Raw genomic sequence first — 25,000 nt, forward strand, 5'->3', positions numbered from 1 at the left:
TGCATTACATTTGTCATTCCAAGTGAAATATAAGAAAGACCAGCATTTGTCATTCCAACAGGTGGTGCATCACAAGTATTTTTATAAAACGCTTTGCATTTCATTTACAGCTTAAAAAGGCAATACACTATTGACAGAAAAATCTGTCCCACAGTTAAAAGCAATCGATACTTTGGTTAATATGTTTTTTTTTAATTATGACACGATAAGCGCTCCGGTTTCCTCCCACAATCCAAAGACATGCTGGTTAGGTGGATTGGCGGTTCTGAATTGGCCCTAGTGTGTGTCCTGCGGTGGGTTGGCACCCTGCCCGGGATTGTTTCCTGCCTTGTGCCCTGTGTTGGCTGGGATTGGCTCCAGCAGACCCCCGTGACCCTGTATTTGGATTCAGCAGGTTGGATAATGGATGGATGGACGATAACACCTGCTGAAATTGAATGCACTTCCTGTGTATGCCTTGCATTGCAATGCAGTTAACACGTTGGACGGCATTTCATTTTGGCACAAACGACTGTCCATTCATTCAGCCCCACAAGCTCCTGCTTCAGGTTCACCAAAATCTCATCAGGTTGACACGTGAAGGCTTCCCACCACATGACTTGGTCATTTACAGCATGCGGTTTTCAATCGACCATGGACCCCAAACCCCCAGCCCGAGAATCTGCGTTTTGTTTGTAAAGATTCTGTGTGACAAAGTGACAATCGCTTCCACATCCCGTTCTGTGCCCCGTACTTTAAATCCACGCATGTTTCTAATTTTTTTCTCTTCTCTCTCTCTCTCCTTTAGTACTTCTTCACAACGCAATACCGTTTGTCGGATTTGGTTTCTTGGATAACGCCATCATGATTGCAGCGGTGAGACTCTTTTGTGACTATTTACAGAGTTATGTGAGGGGCGATTAACGTTGCGGACTCGCAGTTTTCCAGGTTTACTGTCCGTATGGTAAGTTGATTTACAGGAATTCTCTACCCAGGAAGGAGCACCGGCTACAAATCTGATGTGTTCGTGGAGAATGGACTTTACACAATTGCTGATACAGTGGGCTTCAACGGGTGGGGGATCAAAGCTGAAACAATGTAAAACACATCCAAGAGGAGGAAAAGAAAAATCTCAAGCTGCTCATGCTGAATAACGCAAATGTCGGATGTCTCGTAACGTTCTAGACTCGGATATTGATTCTAAAGCCATTTCCGTGGAAAACTGTCTCATGGACAGCGCTGAGGCGCGTTGAAACAAGATGGAGTTTGTGAATTAAATGGCCTCTCCTCCGTGTTCTGTTATGGATTCTCACACACACACACACACATCATGAGTCTTCTCAGTCCGCAGATCTGCACTGTGGGAACTTGCAGCAGTCAGCCGCAAACCCGCAACGTCAGAATCGCAGCCTCTCTGTCAGGACCACCATTACCAATACACGTGAGGACAGGCAGTGAGCGGAGCGCCCCCTAGTGACGTCAGCTGCTCTCTCTTAGGCGTGTGCGGTACGTTCTGTCTCTGATCATATCTTAATTGTTGTTTTAATAACGTGTAAGCTGAAATGATCAGGACACGCCTTGAGAGTCCGTGCATTCGCTGTCTCGTGTTACCTAACAGGACAGACTACTGCGTGGGCACAATGCGGGCGCGCCACAAACGAAGCCAGCGCAGCTGCCTAAAATCGAGTGAGCAAACGGTGCCAAGGCATAAAACAGCCTCGCGATCGACGTCGTTAGAGTTAATTGCAAGACGTTTATCATCGTCACACGCGCGGAGGTGGTTTGGCTTTGAAAAGTCTGATTCTGCTTTAAAGACGGCAATCTGTAAACCATATCGGAAAAATGTTTGCCGTTAAAGACAGCTCGACAACTAAATTGTTTCATCATCTGTGAAGTGAAATTGATTTGGGTTTCGGGCCAAACAATAGAAATCTATTCAGTTCAAACATCCATCCATCCATTTTCTAACCCGCTGAATCCGAATACAGGGTCACGGGGGTCTGCTGGAGCCAAACCCAGCCAACACAGGGCACAAGGCAGGAACCAATCCTGGGCAGGGTGCCAACCCACCGCAGGGCACACAGAAACACACACTAGGGCCAATTTAGAATCGCCAATTCACCTAACCTGCATGTCTTTGGAATGTGGGAGGAAACCCACGCAGACACGGGGAGAACATGCAAACTGGAAATCCGGGTCTCCTAACTGCGAGGCACCCCCGATGCCGCCCTCCGCGATTCGAACAGATTATTTCTCTTTCCGTCTTGGTTGGGGGGTCTTTAATTCCAAAGCATTTTTTTTCTTCTTTCATTATTTAAAGCACTGGCACAGATCCCAACCTCCTCACCCTGACTCGTGTGTATGTACGAAGGACGTTCAAAAAGTTTCCGCACTATTTTTTAACTGTTTATTAAGAATTCGCCGTCCCCCGTGGCTCCACCCACAAAGTAGTGAAACAGGACACACCCTACAAATCAATAAACAAACAGCTATGGCTAGCCCCGCCCAGTCCGCTACCACTGACGTCACGCGTCCCCCTTCCCTCGGCCCGCAGCGTCTATCTCGGATAGGCGTGAATAGATCACTCCTGCAAGGGAACTATGATTAGGAGAGACGTCGCAAAATCAACCGGAATGTTCAAGCAAATTCTAGAAAAGAGAGAGAGAGAGAGCCCGCACTGATACAGCACGTTGCCGCATCCCAGATTAGGATCCGAGTGCAGTCATGCAACGGGTGACACATCAGCACCACACTGGTTCAGATGGATTGGAACAGTGTACGTTTTTTTTTTATGGTGGCTGGAGTGCCAATCCTGCCACCAAGCCCCAGGTTTTTCCCTGCAGATTGACGTCATACACAGGACGGAGCAATTGCAGGTTAAGGGTCTTGCTCAAGGGCCCAACGAAGTACAGTCATTTTGGGCGTTTACAGGATTTACGGGCGACCTTTCCGATTACCAGTGCAGATTCCTCGCCTCAGAGCCAACACTCCGCCCACTTTTAAAGTTGCTTGCCAAAATACTTTGTTTTTTTTTTCCGCCCAGCTGTGGTCGGTTCGGATGTATACATCGCTTTGAATAGAAGGGTTGGGATTTACGGGCAGGCGCAGCGTCTCTGTTCTGCTTCATCATTGTTTTAACATTGTTGTCATTATTGTACGAGGGACGTTCAAAAAGTTTCCCCACTTTTATATTTTCGTTGGAAACGGTGAAGGTGGGAGGAGTTGTGATTGGTCATGTGACTAGTTGTGTCTGGCAGGCCGACTGCCCTTGCAGTTTAGCGTCAGAGTTGTCACCCTGTGGTGAAGATCATAGACATATATAGAGAGACGCCGCATTCACTGTGTTGCCCAGTCGACACGATACGTCAGCGCGTTCTCCATATTGTGAGTGGCAAAAGTGCCATTTAAACTAATGCAGGTAGACGTGGAAACCGGGTTTTCTCATGAAAAAACAATAACGTTTTAAACAGTATCGTATTTTAAACAGTTGTATTTACATACAACAGATTTTGGTGAATCGTTTAAATGCAATTATTTATATCCATTTATACATTAATAATGACAATTATTAAATAATAATTATTATTATTATTAAATAATTCCTCCCATATAAGTTAACATTTCTCGGACTGCTTTCTTCCATCTCCAAAACATTTCTAGACTTCGTCCTGTTCTTACACAACACAGTACTGAAGTATCGGTTAATGCCTGAGTCACCTCACGTATAGATTACTGTAATGCTATTCTATCTGGCATCCCACAAAAACGTATCCATCACTTACAACTTCTTCAAAATTCTGCTGCCAGGATAATAACCCGCTGTTCTAAATCCACCAAACATATCACATCTCTCTCAACTTCACTATTGAATACGATACACAATCCCGCTCTGAACATTTAAAGCTCTCCACAACCTCACTGATCTCCTCCAGACTGACACTCCTCTCGCTCACTCAGATCCTGTAATTTGAGAGTATGCAGCCTTAGTTTGTGGAAGACAGACACAACTGAAGACATGAGCATCAAATGATGGTTGTCAATTTCAAATTGTGTTTCCTCGATGTGCTCCTTCATCAGAACCAGTCTCAGCCCGAACAAACTGATCGATCAAAGATCCACTGACAGCTTGCCCTAATGTCAACTGTCAGATCACACGCTCAGCTACTTTGACCACTTTGACTGGACCCTCAGAAGGAATCATCAGACCTCCTTTGTTCTTTAATGTGAGCGAGTGGCAGCTTTGATCATATGACGCCGGTACAGCGTCTGTTACCAAACTAGCACGGCACACGTCACAGGACAGCTTTCTCAAAATCCCGTCTAAGGGCTACCTGACCTCCGACTGCTTCCTGAGGTGGATTTCTTAGGGAAACCTTCAAAGTTTGAGAAATGTTAACAGTTAACAACAACCTACATAGTTAGCGACTAAATACGTTTAGCCAAAATGATGTTTGGAGGCTCACTTGAGCACATGAATGCATAGCTTTGCTAGCTTAGCCTGGCGTAGCTAAAGTTAAGATTATAAAACGGGATTTTCTAATGGCCGAATGTAACCAAAACAATTGTTCAGCCTTACCTATGAAATGTAATCCCCCGGGATCTGGTTTGGAGCGTACAGCGCTTTGTACAATCCCAAGCAGCACTTTATCCATTACTTCACTCCACAGCAGTGCCACTCGCAATGTGGCGGCGACGTTGATGTACGATGCTGCTGGTCATGTGCCGTCTAGTAATTCGTGAAGATGGCTGCAAAACGTAGAAATTGCACCAAACAGGAACAGCGTTCTATCAAACACATTTTGTGGCCAGAAGGTGTGGTGGGAGCACCGATTCATCTCTGCATGTGTGCTCAGTATGAGGATCAAGTTCTCTCTCGTAGTGTCGTCTAGGAGTGGATTGAAATCTTCGAAAATGGCTGCACTAGTGTGACTGGTGCAGGAGATGATGACGCGAGCTTAAGAGAGTATCCAGGTCAGTAGTGAAAAAGGCAAAAACGATTAGGCAAACAAAACACGAAGGCAAAAAGGAGTTCAATAAACTGAAACTGAACCCGGAACCTGAACCTTGGGCCTCCTTGTTTGAAGCTAACGATCACTCCGATTGTTTAGGGGATTTGAATCTAACTGAGGGATGCAGCAGAATGGAACTGCCGCCATAGTTTAAATACCCTGGTGTAACCAATGTGACACTCGTGGTCATGGGACGGCTCCTTTAGTGTCGTGTAAACAAAGAAGGAGATGGGAAATAAAACGAAATGATAAGAAAACCTTGAAGCTGCACGGTACAAAATCGTAGAAGAACTGAAAACACACGTGAATTACGACACCATAACCCTGACCTGAGCTAAGCGACTTCATGTAAATCGTAACACTCTCTGTGTATTTGATAAATAAGTCGATCAGTTCTCTCAAAGTAGAAGTGACATTTCTGAGATGCTGCGTCTTCAGCTTTTGACGGACGTCAGTTGAACTCTATCCTCGGCTTCTCCACACTTCCAAATGACCTGAGCAATGTGATCTGTAGGACCAGAAGACTCTACTCTGGACACTCTTTGTGACATCCATCTTTATGTGTCTCGTTCTTTTATTTCAGGGCACCCAAATCGAACTGTCAATTGGAGTCATCTTTGGAATTTCCACCATGGCAGGTAAGTCAGTGAGTTGCTGGTCATGTTCAATATGAACTGTGGACTTTTCTGTATGCAGTGTTGGTCTTAAGATCTGGGGCTTTTTGGTTTGTGCTTCCCTTCACTTTTTGAGGAAACCAGAATGGCCGTTTACTGATCTGGAGAAGGTGTGTGGAGGTGCATGGGGAGAGAAAGGAGGACCACAGAAGTGCGGGAAGATTGTCCATGATACGTATGAGGGAGTGAGGACTCAGGTTCAAAGTAGTACTGGGGTAACTGACAAGATCCAAGTTAGAGGAGGTCAGTACCAAGGATCTCTTCTTCAAGTCCTTACTACTTGCACCCGGTTATGGATGTGTTGTGGGATAAAAGACCAATCCCCCTGGTTCAGACTTTATTAAGTGATGACGTTATGTTGTGTAGCACCAGAGAAGAGGAAGTGGAGTTGAAGTTGGAAGAATGGAGAAGGTCTTTGGAAGATAAGAGGACAAAAGGTAAACAGGAAGAAGTTAGCTTGTAGAGAGAGCCATTGAATAGAGTGGAGAAGTTTAAATACTGTATCTGGGATCAGTGGTAGGCCAAAATGGAGAATTAGATGCAGAGATAACCCACAGAATGCTGTGTGGCTGAAAGAATTGGAAAAAGGTATCGGGAGTGTTGTTTGATCAAGGAGAAGGTTTAAGATTAAGGTTTTCAAGTCCATAGCAAGACCAGCAATGAGGTATCAAGTTGAGACATGGGGCAAGGCAGAAATGGTGCGCAGGGGACGACATTGGATGTTACAGAAGAGCAAATGTTGAGATGGAAGTGTGGAGTTATAAAAAAAAGAACAGAGTAAGAAATGAGACAACCAGCTGGACAACAAAAGCTGAGGAGACATCTAAGAAAGAACAGGAAAGTAGGCAGAAGTGGTATAGACGTGATGTGGAGAAATGAGGATTGTGTGGGCAAAAGAGTGATAGGAACGAAGGAACAAGGGGAAGGGAAGGCAAGGGAGGCCTATTTGGAGGTGGATGGATAAAGTCCTTACTTCTTGGATCTGGTTATGGATGTGTTCACTCTTGGGTGGGACAAATGACCAGTCCCCTCTGGTGACAACGTTGTAACTGATGACACTATGAAATGGAGGAAATTGGAAGAATGGAGAAGGACTTTGGAAGATGGAAGATTGAAGCTAAAGAGGAAGAAGACGGAATATCTGAGGTTTAATGATGATCAGGAGTTGAGGAAAAGTTATTGAAAAGATCGGATAGTTTTACTGTAAATATCTAGGATCTGGGGTAGGCCAAGATGGAGAATTAGATGCAGAGATAACCCATAGAGTCCAGTGTGGAAGGAATAATTGGATGAAGGTATCAAGAGTTGCTCTGTGATAGAAGAATTAAGGCAAAGGTTAACAGTAAGGTTTGGTACCCCAGCAATGACCATTATTTGCTTAGGAATTGTTTTGGCACCGGTACTGAGGTCCAAAAGTTAGTAACAAAACCAAAGTCAACATTTAGGAGCTATCTGTTATTTACTTCAGAACTGGTGTGGTGCTGGTATTGAAGCTCGAAAGCCAGTATCGATACCAAAGTCAACATTTTAGTATAAGGTCTAGCTTATGACCTTCAGGGTGAAGGTTGGTGGCCACTCATTCTGCGAAATATGCAAAATCAAAGGATATTGGGATGAGGCAACTACATCTTCACAGCACTGTGACTACCTTACCTTGAACATTCGGTCTTCCTTACTTTAAGTAACTTCTCTACCTTGGAACGTTTGCCTACCAACTTCGTCACCAGACTGTAGGATGTATCTTATTTGGGGAGATTCCTGTTTTTCATGTCTTGCTGTTTGTCCGAATTCCCAAGGGCTGCCATTGCACTTGGGGCCACTGCACCTCTTGGCTGAGCTGCTGCTCCTGTCCATGGATCAAAATGATAGGGAAGTTAGGAATTTTTATCATCAAGTGATACCAACACATCATTACAAGTTCATACCATAGGCAGGGGTTCTGGCATAGACACAACGTACTTCCCCTCTGCCCTCACCGGCATGTCCAAGATGTCTGTGTCTGCCCTGGAGATCTAATGATGTGTGGCTGCGCCTTTGCATGTGCCAGTTTGGTGCCCCTTCTTAGAAATTCTTCTATCCTACTTACTACCACCATGCAGGCCTGAGCTTCTGGCTTACTTCAAATCAGGGATGGTGTGATGCTGTGACCAAGGTATTTGGGCTTTAAACTACAAGGCTTTGGCGATCCTAAAATTGTCCATAGTGGGTGTGTGTGTGTGCCCTGCAGTGGGCTGGCACCCTGCCCGGGGTTTGTTCCTGCCTTGCGCCCTGTGCTGGTTGGGATTGGCTCCATCAGACTCCCGTGACCCTGTGGTTAGGATGTAGTGGGTTGGGTAATGACTGACTACAAGGCTGCCAGTTCAATGCCCACCCCTGTGAGCCCCTCAGGGGGGCACTTAACCTGCCTGATGTTCAACTGTAAAAAAAAATATCCATAACGTGTCACTGATAGTGTAAGTCACCTTGGATAATGGCATCAGTCAATTATTTAATAAAATAATATTAAAATAAAAAATCAAAGCCTCTGTAGAGACCTGACAGACACCACAAATATGTCAACACAGTGATTGTTCATCAGCTGAGAGCTCCTCTGCCAACTGTAGCACCTCAGTTACTCTGAGAAGGTCTGTGCCAGTGATGTTCCCGCTCATCATTATCTGTAATAAGATGCGCCATGAAGTACGAGTCGGGGAGGTCGAGCGGTGTGGCTGTCAACAGCCAATGTTCTCGTTATTGGCGCTTGGAGAAAATCAGATAAAATATGGATGCCTATCAACTTTGTCAGATGTTGCATGCCGGCCGTGTTCAGCCCACAAGCCCAACCACTGCATAAATTATGAATGGACAAAAAGATCAAATGGAGTGCAGAATGTCCCTGAGGGACTTGTGTTATGAACTGTGAACTGACTTAAACTTCATGAGGTAGTGCCTGTTGAGGGTCACTCACTCACTCACTCACTCCAGTAAATGATCTTGAAGAGGTGGGCCTTGGGCCCTTTGAGGGGGACGAGGGGTGCACTGAGGTCCCATAAGCCTTTCATATTTACCTCCCTATTTATTAATCTGTTATATAATGTATTTCACATTCATCTATCAAATTCTGGCTTTCATACCTATGTACCTATTATATAGCACCCTTCACATCTAGTTAGCTATGATGCAATGACTTTCATATTTATCTGATATATCACATCTTTCATGTCAGTGTATTGTATGGTGCCTTTGATAAGCTTATATATCAATCAATCTCTAATAACTTTTCTACCTACCTATTATGTTGTGCCTTTCCTATCTACCTACCTATCTATTAACGTGCTAACATAGTTTTCATATTTATCTATCCAATGGCCCCTTTCATATCTTATCTATTATATGGTGCCATTCATATTTTCTTTTTTTATGCTACCATTCATATCAGTCTATCAATTATAGTGCCTTTCATCTCTATGCATATATTATAGCACTTTTATATGTATCTGTTGTAGTTTTTTTGAAATTGATCATTTATGTAGTACCTTTCACATCGATGAATTATATAGTGCCTTTCTGATCAATCATTCAGTCTATCTATCTAGTATATCCTGCCTTTCTTATCTATTTATTTCTCAATCTGAGATATAGTGCCTTTCATATCTGTTACATAATGTCTTCATCTATCTTTTATGGCACCTTTTGTATCCGTTTATCTATCTACTTACAACAACAACATTTATTTCTATAGCACATTTTCATACAAATAATGGAGCTCAAAGTGCTTTACATGATGAAGAAAGAGAAAAAAGACAAAGTAAGAATTAAAATCAGAGCACACTAATTAAATAGAATAAAAGTAAGGTCTGATGGCCAGGGGGGACAGAAAAAACAGTATATATGTATTATATAGCGCCTTTCCTATCTATTATTCAGTCTGTTATATCCTGCCTTTCTTATCTATTTGTTTATCAATCTGAGATATAGTGCCTTTCATCTTTCTCTTATGGCACCTTTTGTATCTGTTGATCTATCTATTATGTAGTACTTTTCATATCTACTTATTATAGCACCTTTCATTTCTGTCTACCTATCTGTTATGGAGTGCATTTCATACCCATTATATATAGTTTTTCCATATTTTTGTCATTGTGCCTTTATCTATTTTAGTTCCTTTTATATCCAGTGTTTTCCATATTCTTGTATTATATAGCACCTTTCACATCATTCTATCTATTATATGGTGACTTTTTATATCAACTTACTATAATGCCATTTATCTTGATATATTATTACACCTTTTGTGTCTGTTTATCTGTCAGTTGTATCTATCTGTTATACACTCACCTAAAGGATTATTAGGACCACCATACTAATACGCTGTTTGACCCCCTTTCGCCTTCAGAACTGCCTTAATTCTACGTGGCATTGATTCAACGAGGTGCTGAAAGCATTCTTTACAAATGTTGGCCCATATTGATAGGATAGCATCTTGCAGTTGATGGAGATTTGTGGGATGCACATCCAGGGCACGAAGCTCCCGTTCCACCACATCCCAAAGATGCTCTATTGGGTTGAGATCTGGTGACTGTGGGGGCCATTTTAGTACAGTGAACTCATTGTCATGTTCAAGAAACCAATTTGAAATGATTCGAGCTTTGTGACATGGTGCATTATCCTGCTGGAAGTAGCCATCAGAGGATGGGTCCATGGTGGTCATGAAGGGATGGACATGGTCAGAAACAATGCTCAGGTAGCCCATGGCATTTAAACGATGCCCAATTGGCACTAAGGGGCCTAAAGTGTGCCAAGAAAACATCCCCCACACCATTACACCACCACCTCCAGCCTGCACAGTGGTAACAATGCATGATGGATCCATGTTCTCATTCTGTTTACTCTACCATTTGAATGTCTCAACAGAAATCGCGACTCATCAGACCAGGTGACATTTTTCCAGTCTTCAACTGTCTAATTTTGGTGAGCTCGTGCAAATTGTAGCCTCTTTTTCCTATTTGTAGTGGAGATGAGTGGTACCCGGTGGGGTCTTCTGATGTTGTAGCCCATCCGCCTCAAGGTTGTGCGTGTTGTGGCTTCACAAATGCTTTGCTGCACACCTCGGTTGTAACGAGTGGTTATTTCAGTCAAAGTTGCTCTTCTCTCAGCTTGAATCATTCGGCCCATTCATTCTCCTCTGACCTCTAGCATCAACAAGGCATTTTCGCCCACAGGACTGCCGCATACTGGATGTTTTTTCCCTTTTCACACCAGTCTTTGTAAACCCTAGAAATGGTTGTGCGTGAAAATCCCAGTAACTGAGCAGATTGTGAAATACTCAGACCGGCCCGTCTGGCACCAACAACCATGCCACGCTCCAAATTGCTTAAATCACCTTTCTTTGCCATTCTGACATTCAGTTTGGAGTTCAGGAGATTGTCTTGACCAGGACCACACCCCTAAATGCATTGAAGCCATGTGATTGGTTGATTAGATAATTGCATTAATGAGAGAGTGAACAGGTGTTCCTAATAATCCTTTAGGCGAGTGTATACTGTAGTGCCTTTCCTGTCTATTTATTCATCAGTTATTTAGTACTTTTCTTATCTTCTCCATCTATTACAGCACCTTTTATATCCATTATTTAGTGATTTTGTCTCTGTTTATCTATTAGAGCCCCTTTTATTTCCTGTGTTTTTCATGTTCATGTACTATAGAATGGCATTTTCACATCGCTCTATCTGTTATATAGCGCCTTTCGTATCTCTGTCTATTAGCAGATTCATTGCAGTCTCAGGTTTGATATTTCGTCCCGTTTGTACTTTTCGATCAGCTGCTGACGTTTGTGTTTTCGACAGACTGTTGAGAGTTTTTGTACATTTTGAACTCCTGCTGTTTGCTTTGAAGAGGTCTTGGCGGCGGCACAGCATTTAGCTCTGCTGCTGAAAATCTCCGTGGATTCGGGTTCCACTTGGGCTGTATACCTGGCCTGGTGCCTGCCCGTGTGGGGCTCATGTGTTCACTTCCCGTGTCCATGTGGGTATTCTGGTCTCCTCCAAACATGTCACAGACTGTGTTTTATGGTGCATGTGCCCTATAAGTGACCGGTCGTCTACTCAGAGTTAACTCCTGCCTCGTGCCCTGGGCTGCCAGAATAGGATCCGACTCCAGTGGGCTTGACATTTTTTTTTAAGTGTCAGAGGAGTGATGGAACATTCTGGAGGGCTGTGGTGTAAAAGAACAGAATGACCGTACGAGGGGAGTACAAGTGAGAAAGATGAAGCCCTATGCGTGTGCTGTGGGGTTGTCTCATCGTGCAGCCATTTAAAAAGTAGGGATGTAGGACTTGGATAGCAGACAGGCTTTGGGCAGATGAAATTTAATGTCAGTAAATGTAAAGAATTACACATAGGAGTCAAAATGTGAGGTTTGAATACACAATGGGCGGTTGGAAAATCGAGAGTCCACCTTATGAGAAGGACTTGGGTGTCCTAGTGGACTCATCGCTATCTATATCAAGATTATCAACTGATGCAGTCAAGAAGGTTAATAGGATGTTAATTTAGGAGTCGTAGTGGACTCTAAGATATCGACTTCCCGACAGTGTTGAGAAGCCATTAAGAAGGCTAACAGACTGTCAGGTTATATAGCGCCTTGACGTATGGAGTACAAGTCACAGGAGGTTCTGCTCAGGCTTTATAACACACTGGTGAGGCCTCATCTGGAGTCCTGGGTGCAGTTTGGGTCTCCATAAGGACATAGCAGCACAAGAAAATGTCCAGAGAAGAGCGACGAGGCTGATTAAAGGACTACAGGGGATGAGTTATGAGGAAAAATTAAGAGAGCGGAGCCTTTAGAGTTTAAGCAAAAGAAGATTAAGAGGAGACCTGAGTGAAGTGTTTAAAATGATGAAGGGAGTCAGTCCAGTGGATCGAGACGGTGACTTTAAAATGAGTTCATCAAGGACGTGGGGACACAGTTGGAACTTGTGAAAGGTAAATGTCACACAAACATTAGGAAGTTTTTCTTTACATAAAAGAACGATAGACACTTGGAATAAGCGATCAAGTAGTGTGGTGGACAGTAAGACGTTAGGGACTTTAAAACTCGACTTGATGTTTATTTGGAAGAAATGAGTGGACAGGACTGGCGAGCTTTGTTGGGCTGAATGGCCTGTTCTCGCCTCGAGTGTCCGAATGTTGTAATGTCATGCCAGGCCACAATCTGTCTGCTTTGTTCTTTACAGCTGCTGCTCTGGGAAACCTTGTGTCGGATCTCGCCGGACTCGGGTAAGCAGGACTGATGGTGACATTTTGGTTTGATTTGATTAGAGGGGATTGGTTTTATGAACTTTTAATACTTTCACTATTTTGAGCATTGCAAAATAAAGAAGAAGTGAAGGACCAATGCAGTGTTGTCTGTAGGTTAAAGTAGCTTCAGTCCCAAAACCGGACTTGTGTCCATCTTTTATGGAGGGTGGAGGACTAAGCTCAGACACACAGAAACATCTAGAACTGAACGTCACTATAAAATTCTAAGATTTCATTTTTTATGTTAAGACTTGCAGGGTATGTTGAAGCAATAGCCTCAAGATTTGGCTTACAGATCCCAGATCTCACTCCGAAGCAAGCGGACATGTGGCAGACTCGGTTAAGTGCCAATATGGTGAGTAAAAGATGGCGGGTATTTCATTATTGCCTATGATGTTCCAGCCCGGCCAGTACTTACATCTAGGAAAAGCTTGGGTTACCTCTGGCAGTGGTGTTGGTGTGGCCAGCAGGGGGCACTTACTCTGTGGTCTGTTTGTGGCCCCCAATCTCCCAGTGTAGTGACGACGGACACTGCGCTGTTAAAATGGCCCCTTCTTTCAGATGAGATCTAAAACCAAGGTCTGGGATCATTAAAGATCCTTGGGCATCCTTTGTAAAGAGTAGGGTGTACCCCAATGTCCTGGCTAAATTGCCCACCACAGTCCAATCACCCCCTATCTGTAATTGGTATTTCTCTCACCCCTTCACCACCTAACAGCTAATGTGTGGTGAGCGCACGCACTGCTGCAAAATGGCTGCTGTTGCATCATCCACGTGTTGCTACACATTAATGGTTGTTAAGGTGCTAAAAAAGCCAAACTTCCCCTTGGAGATATCGATCTTTATACAGTAAATGCAAAGAATTACTACAGCGGTACCTCGGCATACGTCCTTAATCTGCTCCAGATCCTTGGACTTATACCAAACACGACGTATACCAAATTTTTCCCATAAGAAATAACGGGAAAACGATTAATCCATTCCCATGAGTTATTTGCATATTATATATCGATGCGGTTGTATAAAATAATTTAAACACGTCTTAATACTAAAATACATAAATACAAAAGCAGTTAGATGAAATAAATGAAAATTTAACCTCACTTTACTTTTTAATAATGTCTTTTATTTTCACAATCGTAGATACCGTCGTTCTCAGCCTACGGTATGCAGGAGCCAAGTCCCGGATACGCACGCCACCTTCATACTTTCCAACAATCAATTCAAATTTACGTGAAAAAACACAAAATCACGTGAAAATTCACAAAGAGTTACAACGAGTACTGACGATCGTGGACAGTCGTGGCTTTGTCTCGAGAGAGAGAGGTAAACAAGAGTAGCACGCAAGTCGTATACCAAGCAAAATTTTTCACGTCCAAACGGGACGTATACCAAGTTGAACTTATTCCAAAGCGGACGTATACCGAGGTACCACCGTACTTGGGATCAACAGTACCGAGGAAGAGAAGTGAAGAAGAGAGTGCAGGCAGGGTGGAGAAGAGTGTCAGGAGTGATTTGTGACAGGCGGGTATCAGCAAGAGTGACAGGGAAGGACTACAGGATGGTAGTGAGACCAGCTATGTTATATGGGTTGGAGACGGTGGCACAGGAGACGGAGCTGGAGGTGGTAGAGTTAAAGATGGGTGTGCCGAGGATGGACAGGATTAGGGATGAGGACATTAGAGGGTCAGCTTAGGTTGGACGGTTGGGAGACAAAGTCAGAGAGGCGAGATGGTGTTGGTTTGGACATGTGCAGAGGAGAGATGATGAGTGTCACAAACTCGAGACGGAGTCATATAAAGGTTTGAGGCAGCCACCCGTATAATCTGGTTTCCTGGCTGCAAAAGCAATTTTCTGATTGACTGATGTGCATAAAACCGAGTCCAAAACAGAACTGAGGAAATAGGGAAAAGGTGGAGGCTTTTAAAGTGGAAGACAGGAAGTGAAGTCAAAGGGGTCGGGCTCATGTAGGTCTTCTGTCATTGGTGCAAGCCCGGACGTGACATCACAGGGGCCGGAGCCGGCAAGGTCTCCTTCCATTGGCTCGGTCCCGGACGTGACGTCAAGTGAACCAGGTGGAATCGCCCGTGAATGTTCTGCGGTCCGCACTCTGCCACATCCCGGTATGTCTCGGAACTGTCCTTAGTCAAGGCCTTTAGCTGGCTCCCATGCGCACGTGTGTGACAGGGGTATAATGAGAGAAGGGTGCTAAGGATAGAGCTGAGAGATAAGAGGAGGAGAGGAAGGCCTAAGAGGAGGTTTATGGATGTGGATGGGTGTGACAGAACAAGGACAGAAAGATATGGAAGATGACGACCCGCTGTGGCAGCCCCTAACGGGAGCAGCCGAAAGAAGAAGAAGAAGTTGGTTACCTTCGCTGTTTAACAAGTTTTACACTGTAAAATGAACAGATCTTGTTATCAGCATCAGTAAACGGTATGTAGCATATTTTAAAGGTAGAACAATATTGATGTTACAGAACATGGCTGTAAAAAAAATAATGAAATGTATTGTTTAAGATATACTGTACACGTAGTTTTCAGTAGAACATTTTTTCAGAAAAGGTCTTTTACTTTCACCGTTTACAGTATTTTTACCATTAAATTTACTGACATTTTTTACAGTGATATGTTTGTCAGTTAAATCAGCTGAATAAAGCCTCTCAAGACTAATTATTTAAAAAATCAATAAAAATTAAGAATTGGCACTTAAATGCCCGTCCTAGTATGGCTATCCTAGTAATTCTACTGTTTTGGTGTAATATTCATATTTTAATTATATATATATATGTGTGTATGTTGTTGTTTTTTTATAGGGTAAAGCCATTGGCGTGTTCATCGGGTGCGTCTTAGGGATGTTCCCGCTATTGTTTTATTCTGGAGATGAAGATGAAAAACTGGAAAACAAGAAGTAACGCCGGGATTGTTGGAACTGAAAGGCAATAAACTGATTACCTCAAGTATTGGAAGGACTGGCGACCTCCGTCGGTGGAGAGGCGCATTACAGTAGCACACTCGAGGACTTGTTACTCTCGTCGTTTGGTTTCTCGTAGAGCTCTAGATGGACACTAACGTCAATAGCATGATTCTACTTTCTAGTGTGTAACGCTATTTTTCCGATATTTATTTCAATGTTTTGGACTTACCCAGGATAAATCAGCAGGGCCGATGACCCAGCACGATTGAGGCTCGACACTCAGACGCGACTCTCCTTAATTATGTTTTAAAAGTTTTAACCCGACAGTTTCTCATAATGTTGAACTCCATGTTTCCGTGTTAATAAGCACATTACATTTTCTATGCTGAACTCTTAACGGCGAATGCTGAATAATTCCGTTTTATTTTTTAAACAACTGAGACAAACTCTTGGAAGAAAGAAAGAAAAAGTCAAACCTGTCGTAATCGGTGACGCTGATAATGAAACTCCTCGTCTCCTGTTCAGCCCTCCTCGGATTATCATCGGCGATCCTTTGGGAATCTCGTCTTCCACCGAGGTGTTTGCTTGAGAGATTTCTATTCGGCTGATTAGAGGTAAACTTAAAGAGTTTTGTCTTTGCGAGTGACATGATTGTATATTTAATCTCGTTTTTAATTTAGAACACTTTTAGGCTAACAAAGCTGTCCTTGACCTTGGGCAATTTTTTATATTCTTTTAGAATAAGAAACGAATAAAAGTGCTGCTTATGTTAAGCAAGGTAGTCTAGTAGCTTACCGTGAAGATGAGCGCTCAGCTGTCACCAAGCAGCCTGGCAGGATCTTCGCGATGTTCTCCTTATGCAATGTTTGTTGCCTAAAACGATTTTCATTGACCATGAAGTTCTTCGAGAAAATGCAAACTGGAAGTTGAAGGAATTTAAGTTTCATATCGGGGTTGGGGGAGAAAAAAAAAAAAGTGTAATCTCTAAATTAACAGTTCATGTCTTAAGATATTAAATAGGTGACAATGTGTCATTTGGGTTCCATTTTGTTTATTTACAGTTATGCCAATTATTCGTTAATAACTGAACATTTTTAACTATTAATATATTTGAATCTCCTTCATGAAGTGTCTCTCACAATGAGTGTAATCTAAATAAATGTCATTTTGTTGATGCTGATGAGTAAAAAAAAAAAAAAATAAAATAAAATAAGAGCGTAACATGACGAAATTCATTTAACACGGGACAGGGCCACGGGGACACCGCTGCTTATGTCGGCCGTTTGGGCCGACCTGTTAATACAGAAAATACAGAAACACACACAAAATAAATAAATGAAAATACGAACAACTTCTGCAAGGGTTATGTTCCTGAAAAAGCTGCTGCTGCATAAAATGAATTGTGCGCTTGTCGTGTCTGCGTAAATTCTAACGGAATATCAGAAAGTGCAATGCGCTCCAATGGAATTTCACTCTCCGGTTATACTGGAATAGTCGAGAGTGGGCGAGTCTGCCATTTGAGTCCTTCATTTTCTCAGTCGCCCCCCAAGAGCCCACCGAGTGCAATCGTCTCAGACAGCTCGGCTCAAACAGATGACAAAAGTAGTTCTTTTTTTTTTCCCCGATGGCTTTAAATGAATACATGGAAACGTATTCCTGCCACTCAACCAAAAAAAAAAAAAAGTTCTGCTATTTCACAAAAGTATTTTTGTTATTTCGTAATAATTACTGCGCTACTTTGCAAAGGAGTTGCATTATTTTTGCAAAAAATAGATTTTAGTTCGCAAAAGAATCGCATTGTTTCACAAACATCTTTGTGCTATTTTACAAAAGAATTGTGTTACTTTGCAAAATAATCGCATTTCTTTTTCAATAATTGGTACATAATTTTCCAATTCAAAATATTGCATTATTTCCTACCGACTTTGCCTGCTATTGCCGATATCATTGTGAACAGATGTGCTTCAGTCGCCGCCACCCGCAGTGTGTGTTCATTAGGTTATGGTTATGATTTTTGTATTTCTTTGTGGAGGTATACTTTTGAATGATTATTTATGTATTATGATTTTTTTTCATCATGATAATAAATCCAATTCTCGTACCAGTTTTTTCTTTCGCTGTCATTTCGATATTGTTCCAATTGTTTTCTTACATCGTTTTGTCTTTTCTCTCGGGCACTGCCATTTTCGCATCTGTTGGTGAAGAGAGATTCACGGATCTTGACTTTGCTGGGGATGCTGTGATCTTCGTGGAGGCAATGGAGGCTCTGATTGGGGGTCTCGAGAGACTGAGTGAGGGGTCTGAGTGTCTGGGCTTGTGAAGGTCCTGATAAAAACCAACAGCCAGGCCTTTAATGACGTCTTGGGCACGGCCATCAGCAGGGTGTCCGTCTGCGTCATTGAGAGGTTTACGGAACTCGGCAGTGACATTCATGTGACTCTACCTGTGAAGTCAGTGGACGGATTGGGAGAGCATGGAGTTGGGGTCATGAGGTCACTGGAAATGGTGTGTGGTGCCCCGATGTCTCTGTAAAAGGACGAAGGTCCAAGTCTTTAGAGTCCTGGTGCTCCCTGGTTGTGAGACATGGACGCTATCCAGTGACCTGAGATGAAGACTCGACTCCTTCATGTGGGTCTCTTTAGAAAATCCTTGGGTTCTGTTGGTTTGACTTTGTGTCCCGAATGACGCACATGACCTGCACTGTGAGGAGGGAGTGTCAGTTACGGCACTGCGGCCATGTGGTGCGATTACCCGAGGGTGATCCGGCTCACTATTGAGGACCCCAGTGGCTGGACCAGGCCAAGGGGTCGCCCACGTAACACCTGGTTGTGGCAGATGGAGGGTCATTTCCAGAGGGTGGGACTGGACTGGATGTCTGCCTGGGGGGCTGCCAACCAGGATCCCGAGTTGTTTCATCGTGTGGTGGGTGCAGCGACGTGCTGTACCAGTGCAGGCTCCCCAACTTGACTTGACTGCCATTTTCTGGATCCCATTGCTAACGCGCATCATGTGGTTGCTGGCTGGGGGGGAGGGGTTTGGTGTGTTCACCGACCTCGTTAGGTCAGGGGTTCAAAGGTCGGCTCGAGCAGCCATGTTTTGTCTGAATCTGATGGGTAATCTCGGTGGCACTTGGGCACTGCGTTTTCTACTTCACTTTCCTGGTATTCAAATCATTCATTTTGACGTTTTTGTTTTTGCTAAACGAAAGATCAACTCGGGCAGCATGGTGGCGCAGTGGGTAGCGCTGCTGCCTCGCAGTTAAGAGACCCTTAAGGGTTCGCTTCTTGGGTTCTCCCTGTGTCTGCCTGGGTTTCCTCCCACAGTCCAAAGACATGCAGGTGAGGTGGATTGGTGGTCCTAAATTGTCCCGAGTGTGTGTGTGTGTGCCCTGCAGTGGGCTGGCGCCCTGCCCGGGGTGTGTTTGGCTGCGATTGGCTCCTGCATTCCCCCGTGACCATGAAGTTAGGATATAGCAGGTTGGATGATGGATGGATGGATGGAAGAGCAACTCGATTTCCTGGTTTGACATTTCTTCCTCTCTTCAAACCGTTTCTGCAGCAGAACCCAATGTTACTGACGACAGCAGGCAATATCTTTATGAAATAACGCAATATATATGGCAGAATAACACAACCCATTTGAGAGAAAACACTATAAATTGGTGGTGGGAATTCGCTTCCATATATTTGGGTTTAATCAAAACAAAAAAAAAAAGATTCATTTACTCCAAGGGCAGGCAGTCGCTTAGCAGCGTTTTTGGTATACAAATGGCGCCGCGACCGTCACCGAATATGAACACAAACTCGCCTCACTAATCACGTCTGTCCCTTGAAAGTCACTTGAACAGTGAGATACTGAAGCCTGGTCCAGCTCCGAGTTGGAATTGGATTGTCAGGTTACCCCCCTCTAGGTGGTCCGCATCTGACAGAATACAACGTGGGACAAAAAGGATCAAGGATCTAAAAGATGGGTGAGGTAACATTCTGTAATTTAGTCTTATATTCAAATTCCAAAACTACAGGGGGAAATCCCGTCAAAAAACCCTGGCTAGATCTAAACAGGGCCACACCAAACCTTTTATAAAAGAAAAGATTTATTAGCACAAGACTGCTTTGTATGCACCTCTGTCACCAAAGAGCACACAAAGCACAACGGAGATGCCAGCCAGAGGAGTCCAAAGCGCACAAGAGCCGTACACAAACCGAGGAGAACTTAAAAAAAGCGAGCAAAATGGTGAGAGATCCGAACAAAACTCACAAAGCACAGCAGAACACAAGAAAATCCACCGCCTGCAGAGCGCATTCAAAATGGACCACCAGGAACTGCGGGAGACCCGCTGAAGTTAAAGGGCAGAGGACGGCTCCTGGCGCGCGATTGGCAGGCGGCCCGCACTTCTTGGGGGACGATCAACCACACAACACACGAGGCGCGACACAGACAAACGCCGCAGATAATAAATGAGAGTAACATTCACATAAATAAATGGCTCAACAAAGAACAACAGGACATTCAACATGGATTTGAACTCCCCGGCTGAGACAGAACACAGCTTATGAATATGTAAGAAAAGCAACCCATATTACAACATTTTATATATTGTGATAGATTTAATAGATGATATGGAATCCTGACTGGAATGGAGAGTGGACCCTTACCCAGTCAGGAGGCCATGGTGGGAGGATGGATGGATGGACATTCTGCCTGGGAAGGTTTCTGTTCCCTCTCCCAGTTGTGATGAAGGTAAAATAGACAGAAAATGGAGAAACACCCTGCTAAGAACAGTTGTTCTCCCTGTATGATAGGTGGCATGACCCTGGTTTGGGAAGCTGCAGGGCTGCATTGTACATGTCATTCCAACAGATGGTGCACCACAAACATTTGTAGTAATAAAAATGCATCACATTTGTAATTCCAACAGATGGCACACCACAAACATTAGCACTGCTTTTACAAATCCCATACCAAACAGCACATAACACTGACATCTGTATTGTATCTGTCATTCCAACAGATGGCGTGTCACAAACATCCATCCATTATCCAACCCGCTATACCCTAACTACAGGGTCATGGGGGTCTGCTGGAGCCAATCCCAGCCAACACAGGGCACAAGGCAGGAAACAAATCCCGGGCAGGGCACCAGCCCACTGCAGGGTGTGAACGCACACACTTGGGACAATTTAGAATCGCCATTGTACCTAACCTGCATGTCTTCGGACTGTGGGAGGAAACCAGAGTACCCGGAAGGAAAGCCACGGGGAGAACATGCAAACTCCACGCAGGGAGGACCCGGGAAGCAAACCCGAATCTCCTAACTGCGAGGCAGCAGCGCTACCCACTGTGCTGCCGTGCTGCCCGTCACAAACATTTCTAGTCATAAAATGCATTGCATTTGTCATTCCAACAGATGGCACATCACAAACATTTCCACTGCTTTTACAAATCCCATACCAAATGGCATGTAACACTGACGTCTGTATTGTTCATGTCATTCCAACAGATGGCGTGTCACAAATATTTCTAGCAATAAAATGCATTGCATTTGTCATTCCAACAGATGGCACATCACAAACATTTCCACTGTTTTAACAAATCCCATACCAAATGGCATGTAACAGAGACATAACAGCGTGACAGACATACAGACACACAAATTTGTCCTTTTAATTAATGTGGATAAAACGTCTTTTGAACCCGGGACTGGTGTCTGTACAGTCGTGTCTCTAAGATTTGGAGCTCTGAGACACGCCCTAGAGGTCACAATATGTAAATATAATTCACATACAGTTTATAAACAGATCCATGTATAAGTAGATTGATACACAAAGATATATAGCGAGTGTGAGAGTGTATACACTTACTTACAAACTATTTTTATTTTTAAATGTCTGTATACGTACATCTATTTACTTATATACATATGTATACACATGCACACAAACACACACACACTAGCTCTGCTACCTGTTTAAGATGGACGGTAATTTAAGTAATCAATGTGCACCTCAGCATTAACACATATATTAGAATGCATTTTGTAATGCATGTAGTAATTAAATGTGTTGCATTTTTCATTCCAACAGATGGCGCGTCACAAATATTTGTAGTAATAAAATGCTTCACTACTGATGTTTGTGATGCGCCACCCTTTGAAATTATAACTGCAATGCGTGTGTCTCTGTTATATGCTATTTGGTGTGAGATGTGTATAAGCAGATGTGTTAATGGTTGTGATGCGCCATCTGTTGGAATGACAAAGACACAGCAACTGGACGGACACACAGATACTTGTGACTTTATCAAGGTGGATATTCTGCACAGCGCCATCACTGTGTCTTTGGTCCCCTTCACTTTTGTCACATCTTGTTTTGTTGTAGCCTTGTGCTCAGATCATTTCAAATCATTTTTTTCCCTCTCAACACACAACACAACACACTTCACCGAATGACGAAGTGAAAACAGGATTTTTCTACATTTTGTAAGTGTACAAATATAAAATATTGGTGAGAAGGAGAGCAATAAATCAATAAACCAACACAGGGTGCGCCCGCAGACAGCGGATGGTGAGTTACATTTCATACAACACTTTTCAAAGCTCTCCATGAGTATGCAAGTTGTGTTTAGTAGGCTTATCTTTGGAATCTAAATAAATATGTGAAATAGAAAACTGCTAAAATGTTAAAAACAAAGTGTTGACTCTGCGTACTGAGAATGCGTGTCGTCCCTTCATTTTCTTTTTCTAAAACGTGTTTTTGTTGAGCGGCTAAGACTAGTTACAACTCTTTAGTCCCCAGTGAATGACGCGCTGCCAACAGTAAATCGAGGCCGTCGTATCGTCTGTGTAGCTTGACTCTCTTTTTGCTCTACCAATGGCATGTATAGAATTTGATACCATGATTTGTCCTGAATTAATACATATTTATTTTACTTACGTGAAAAATTAAAGAATATAATGTTGGAAAGAAAAATCCCGCAAGAAACTGTGTGTTGTGTTTTAATTGAATTGTATTACTTGTTAACTGTCATTTGACGGCAGTGTGGATAGATGATCCGCTGTGGCAACCCGGCCTAATGGGAGCAGCCGAAAGAAGAAGAAGAAGAAGAAGAAGAAGTTCACAGCATCAGGCTCTTATCGGGTACTCTTATCTCCCGGGGATCTGAATAGCTGTGCGAGTACAGGGAGCTTCAGGGTCGTCGGATACCGCGCAACAGTCATCAGTGTCCCAAAAATGTCCACTGGAGGGGGCAGCTGTCATACCCAGCCCACGACAAGGACCAACCAAGATTGTTAACACATGAAAAGGATTTGTTATTCACAGGAAAGTAATACCGTGAGGCTCTGAAGAGCACAAGAGGCGCACCATGCCTGCTAAAGGACAATGCAAAAGCAAACAAAGCCCCAGTGCGGAATCCAAAACGGCGGAGAAATTCAGTAAAAAAAAAAAAAATTAAAAAAAGTGCAGCTGAGAACAAGGGGGGGGGGTAATTGGGGGAGTACTCACCGACTCCCTGACTGCATCCAAATGAACGACCAGGAGCTGCGGGAGACCCTTCTGGTTATAGAGAGCAGGGTGCAGGTCCTAACCACCTCTTGGGGGCCAGCAGATAATTAGCGAAAGTAACATTAAATAACAGCACGGTGGCGCAGTTTTAACGCAATTAGGAGACCCGGGTTCGCTTCCCGGGTCCTCCCTGCGAGGAGTTTGTATGTTCTCCCCGTGTCTGCGTGGGTTTCCTCCCACAGCCCAAAAACATGCTGGTTAGGTGCACTGGCGATTCTAAATAGTCCCTAGTGTGTGTGTGTGTGTGTGTGGATGTGTGTGCCCTGCGGTGGGCTGGTGACCTGCCCGGGATTTGTTCCTGCCTTGCGCCCTGTGTTGATTGGGATTGGCTCCAGCAGACCCCCTGTGACCTTGTGTTAGGATATAGCGGGTTGGACAATGACATTACATAAAGAAACGGTTCAACGATGAACAAAAAGGACACAACAAATACGTGGAACTCTGGACAAAACAAAACAATGAATTGTCTTGGCTGGGAGGCGTGATGTTCAGTCACAAAGATAAAGTGTAGATAATAACATTGCGTTTTATTGCTAGAGTGCCCTTCCCATGTTCAAAGCTCTTCACAAACAGAATAAGGCAGTTTTATTCCTGCCTTGCGCCCTGTGTTGGCTGGGATTGGCTCCAGCATACCCCCGTGACCCTGTGTTAGGATATAGCAGGTTGGATAATGGATGGATGAAAATTTTTTTGAAAAAAAAAAAAAAAGTGAAATATCACATTGACACAAATATTAAGACCCTTAGTCTGGGCATCTCTAGAAGTGATTACAGCCCAGGGGGTGTCTTCTTGGGTTTGACTTGACAAGCTTGGCACACCTGGATTTGAGGACGGCCTGCTATTCTTCTCTGCAGATTCTCTTCAAAGTCTGTCATGCAGGACTGAGGCCATCAGTGGACAGTTGTTTTCAGGTCTGTTTCTGTGTAACACATTTGTACAAATTTCTAAAATCCTCTTTGTCATTCAGTGGTAGGAGTCTGGTTTAATGAGGGAAAGAAATAAATACGGTGGCACCGTGGGAAGCGCTGCTGCCTCGCAGTAAGGAGACCTGGGGTTCGCTTCCCGGGTCCTCCTTGTATGGAGTTTGCATGTTCTCCCCGTGTCTGTGTGGGTTTCCTCCCACAGTCCAAAGACATGCAGGTGAGGTGCATTGGTGATCCTAAATTAACACTAGTGTGTGCTTGGTGGGCTGGCACCCTGCCCGGGATTTGTTCCTGCCTTGTGCCCTGTGTTGGCTGAGGCTGGCTCCAGCAGACCACCGTGACCCTTTAGTTAGGATATAGCAGGCTGGAAAAGGTTTAGCAAAAGGCTAAAAATGTGTAAAAAGTGAAGGGGTCTGAATGCCTTCTCAATGCACTGTACACAAATGAGTGGATTACTTGTGGGGAAAAAAAAGCATAATTAAATAATTTTGATGAAATACATTTTCATGTTATTTGAGTTCACTAACGTAATGTAATGTAGGCTCTCCCTTACAGACAGGGTTTGAAGTGCCGAAGAGGCTCGGAGTGGAGCCACTGACCCTCCGCATGCATTGAGGGCAGCCAATTGAGGTGGTTTGGGCATCTGATATACGGATGCCG

General features: G+C 43.7%; 1 protein-coding gene across 1 annotated transcript; it reads left to right on the top strand.

The window, feature by feature from the left end:
* Positions 1–762: 762 nt before the first annotated feature.
* Positions 763–17,921, top strand: tmem65 (transmembrane protein 65; the record flags this gene model as incomplete). Its single annotated transcript, XM_039743330.1, has 5 exons — positions 763–855; positions 5,572–5,626; positions 12,876–12,918; positions 13,189–13,294; positions 15,755–17,921. Coding segments are annotated over 5 exons (396 nt in total), but the record flags the coding sequence as incomplete, so codon positions are not given.
* Between the last annotated feature and the right edge of the window lie 7,079 nt (positions 17,922–25,000).

This window comes from Polypterus senegalus, unplaced genomic scaffold, assembly GCF_016835505.1.
Source record: "Polypterus senegalus isolate Bchr_013 unplaced genomic scaffold, ASM1683550v1 scaffold_1946, whole genome shotgun sequence".
Lineage (NCBI taxonomy): Eukaryota > Metazoa > Chordata > Cladistia > Polypteriformes > Polypteridae > Polypterus > Polypterus senegalus.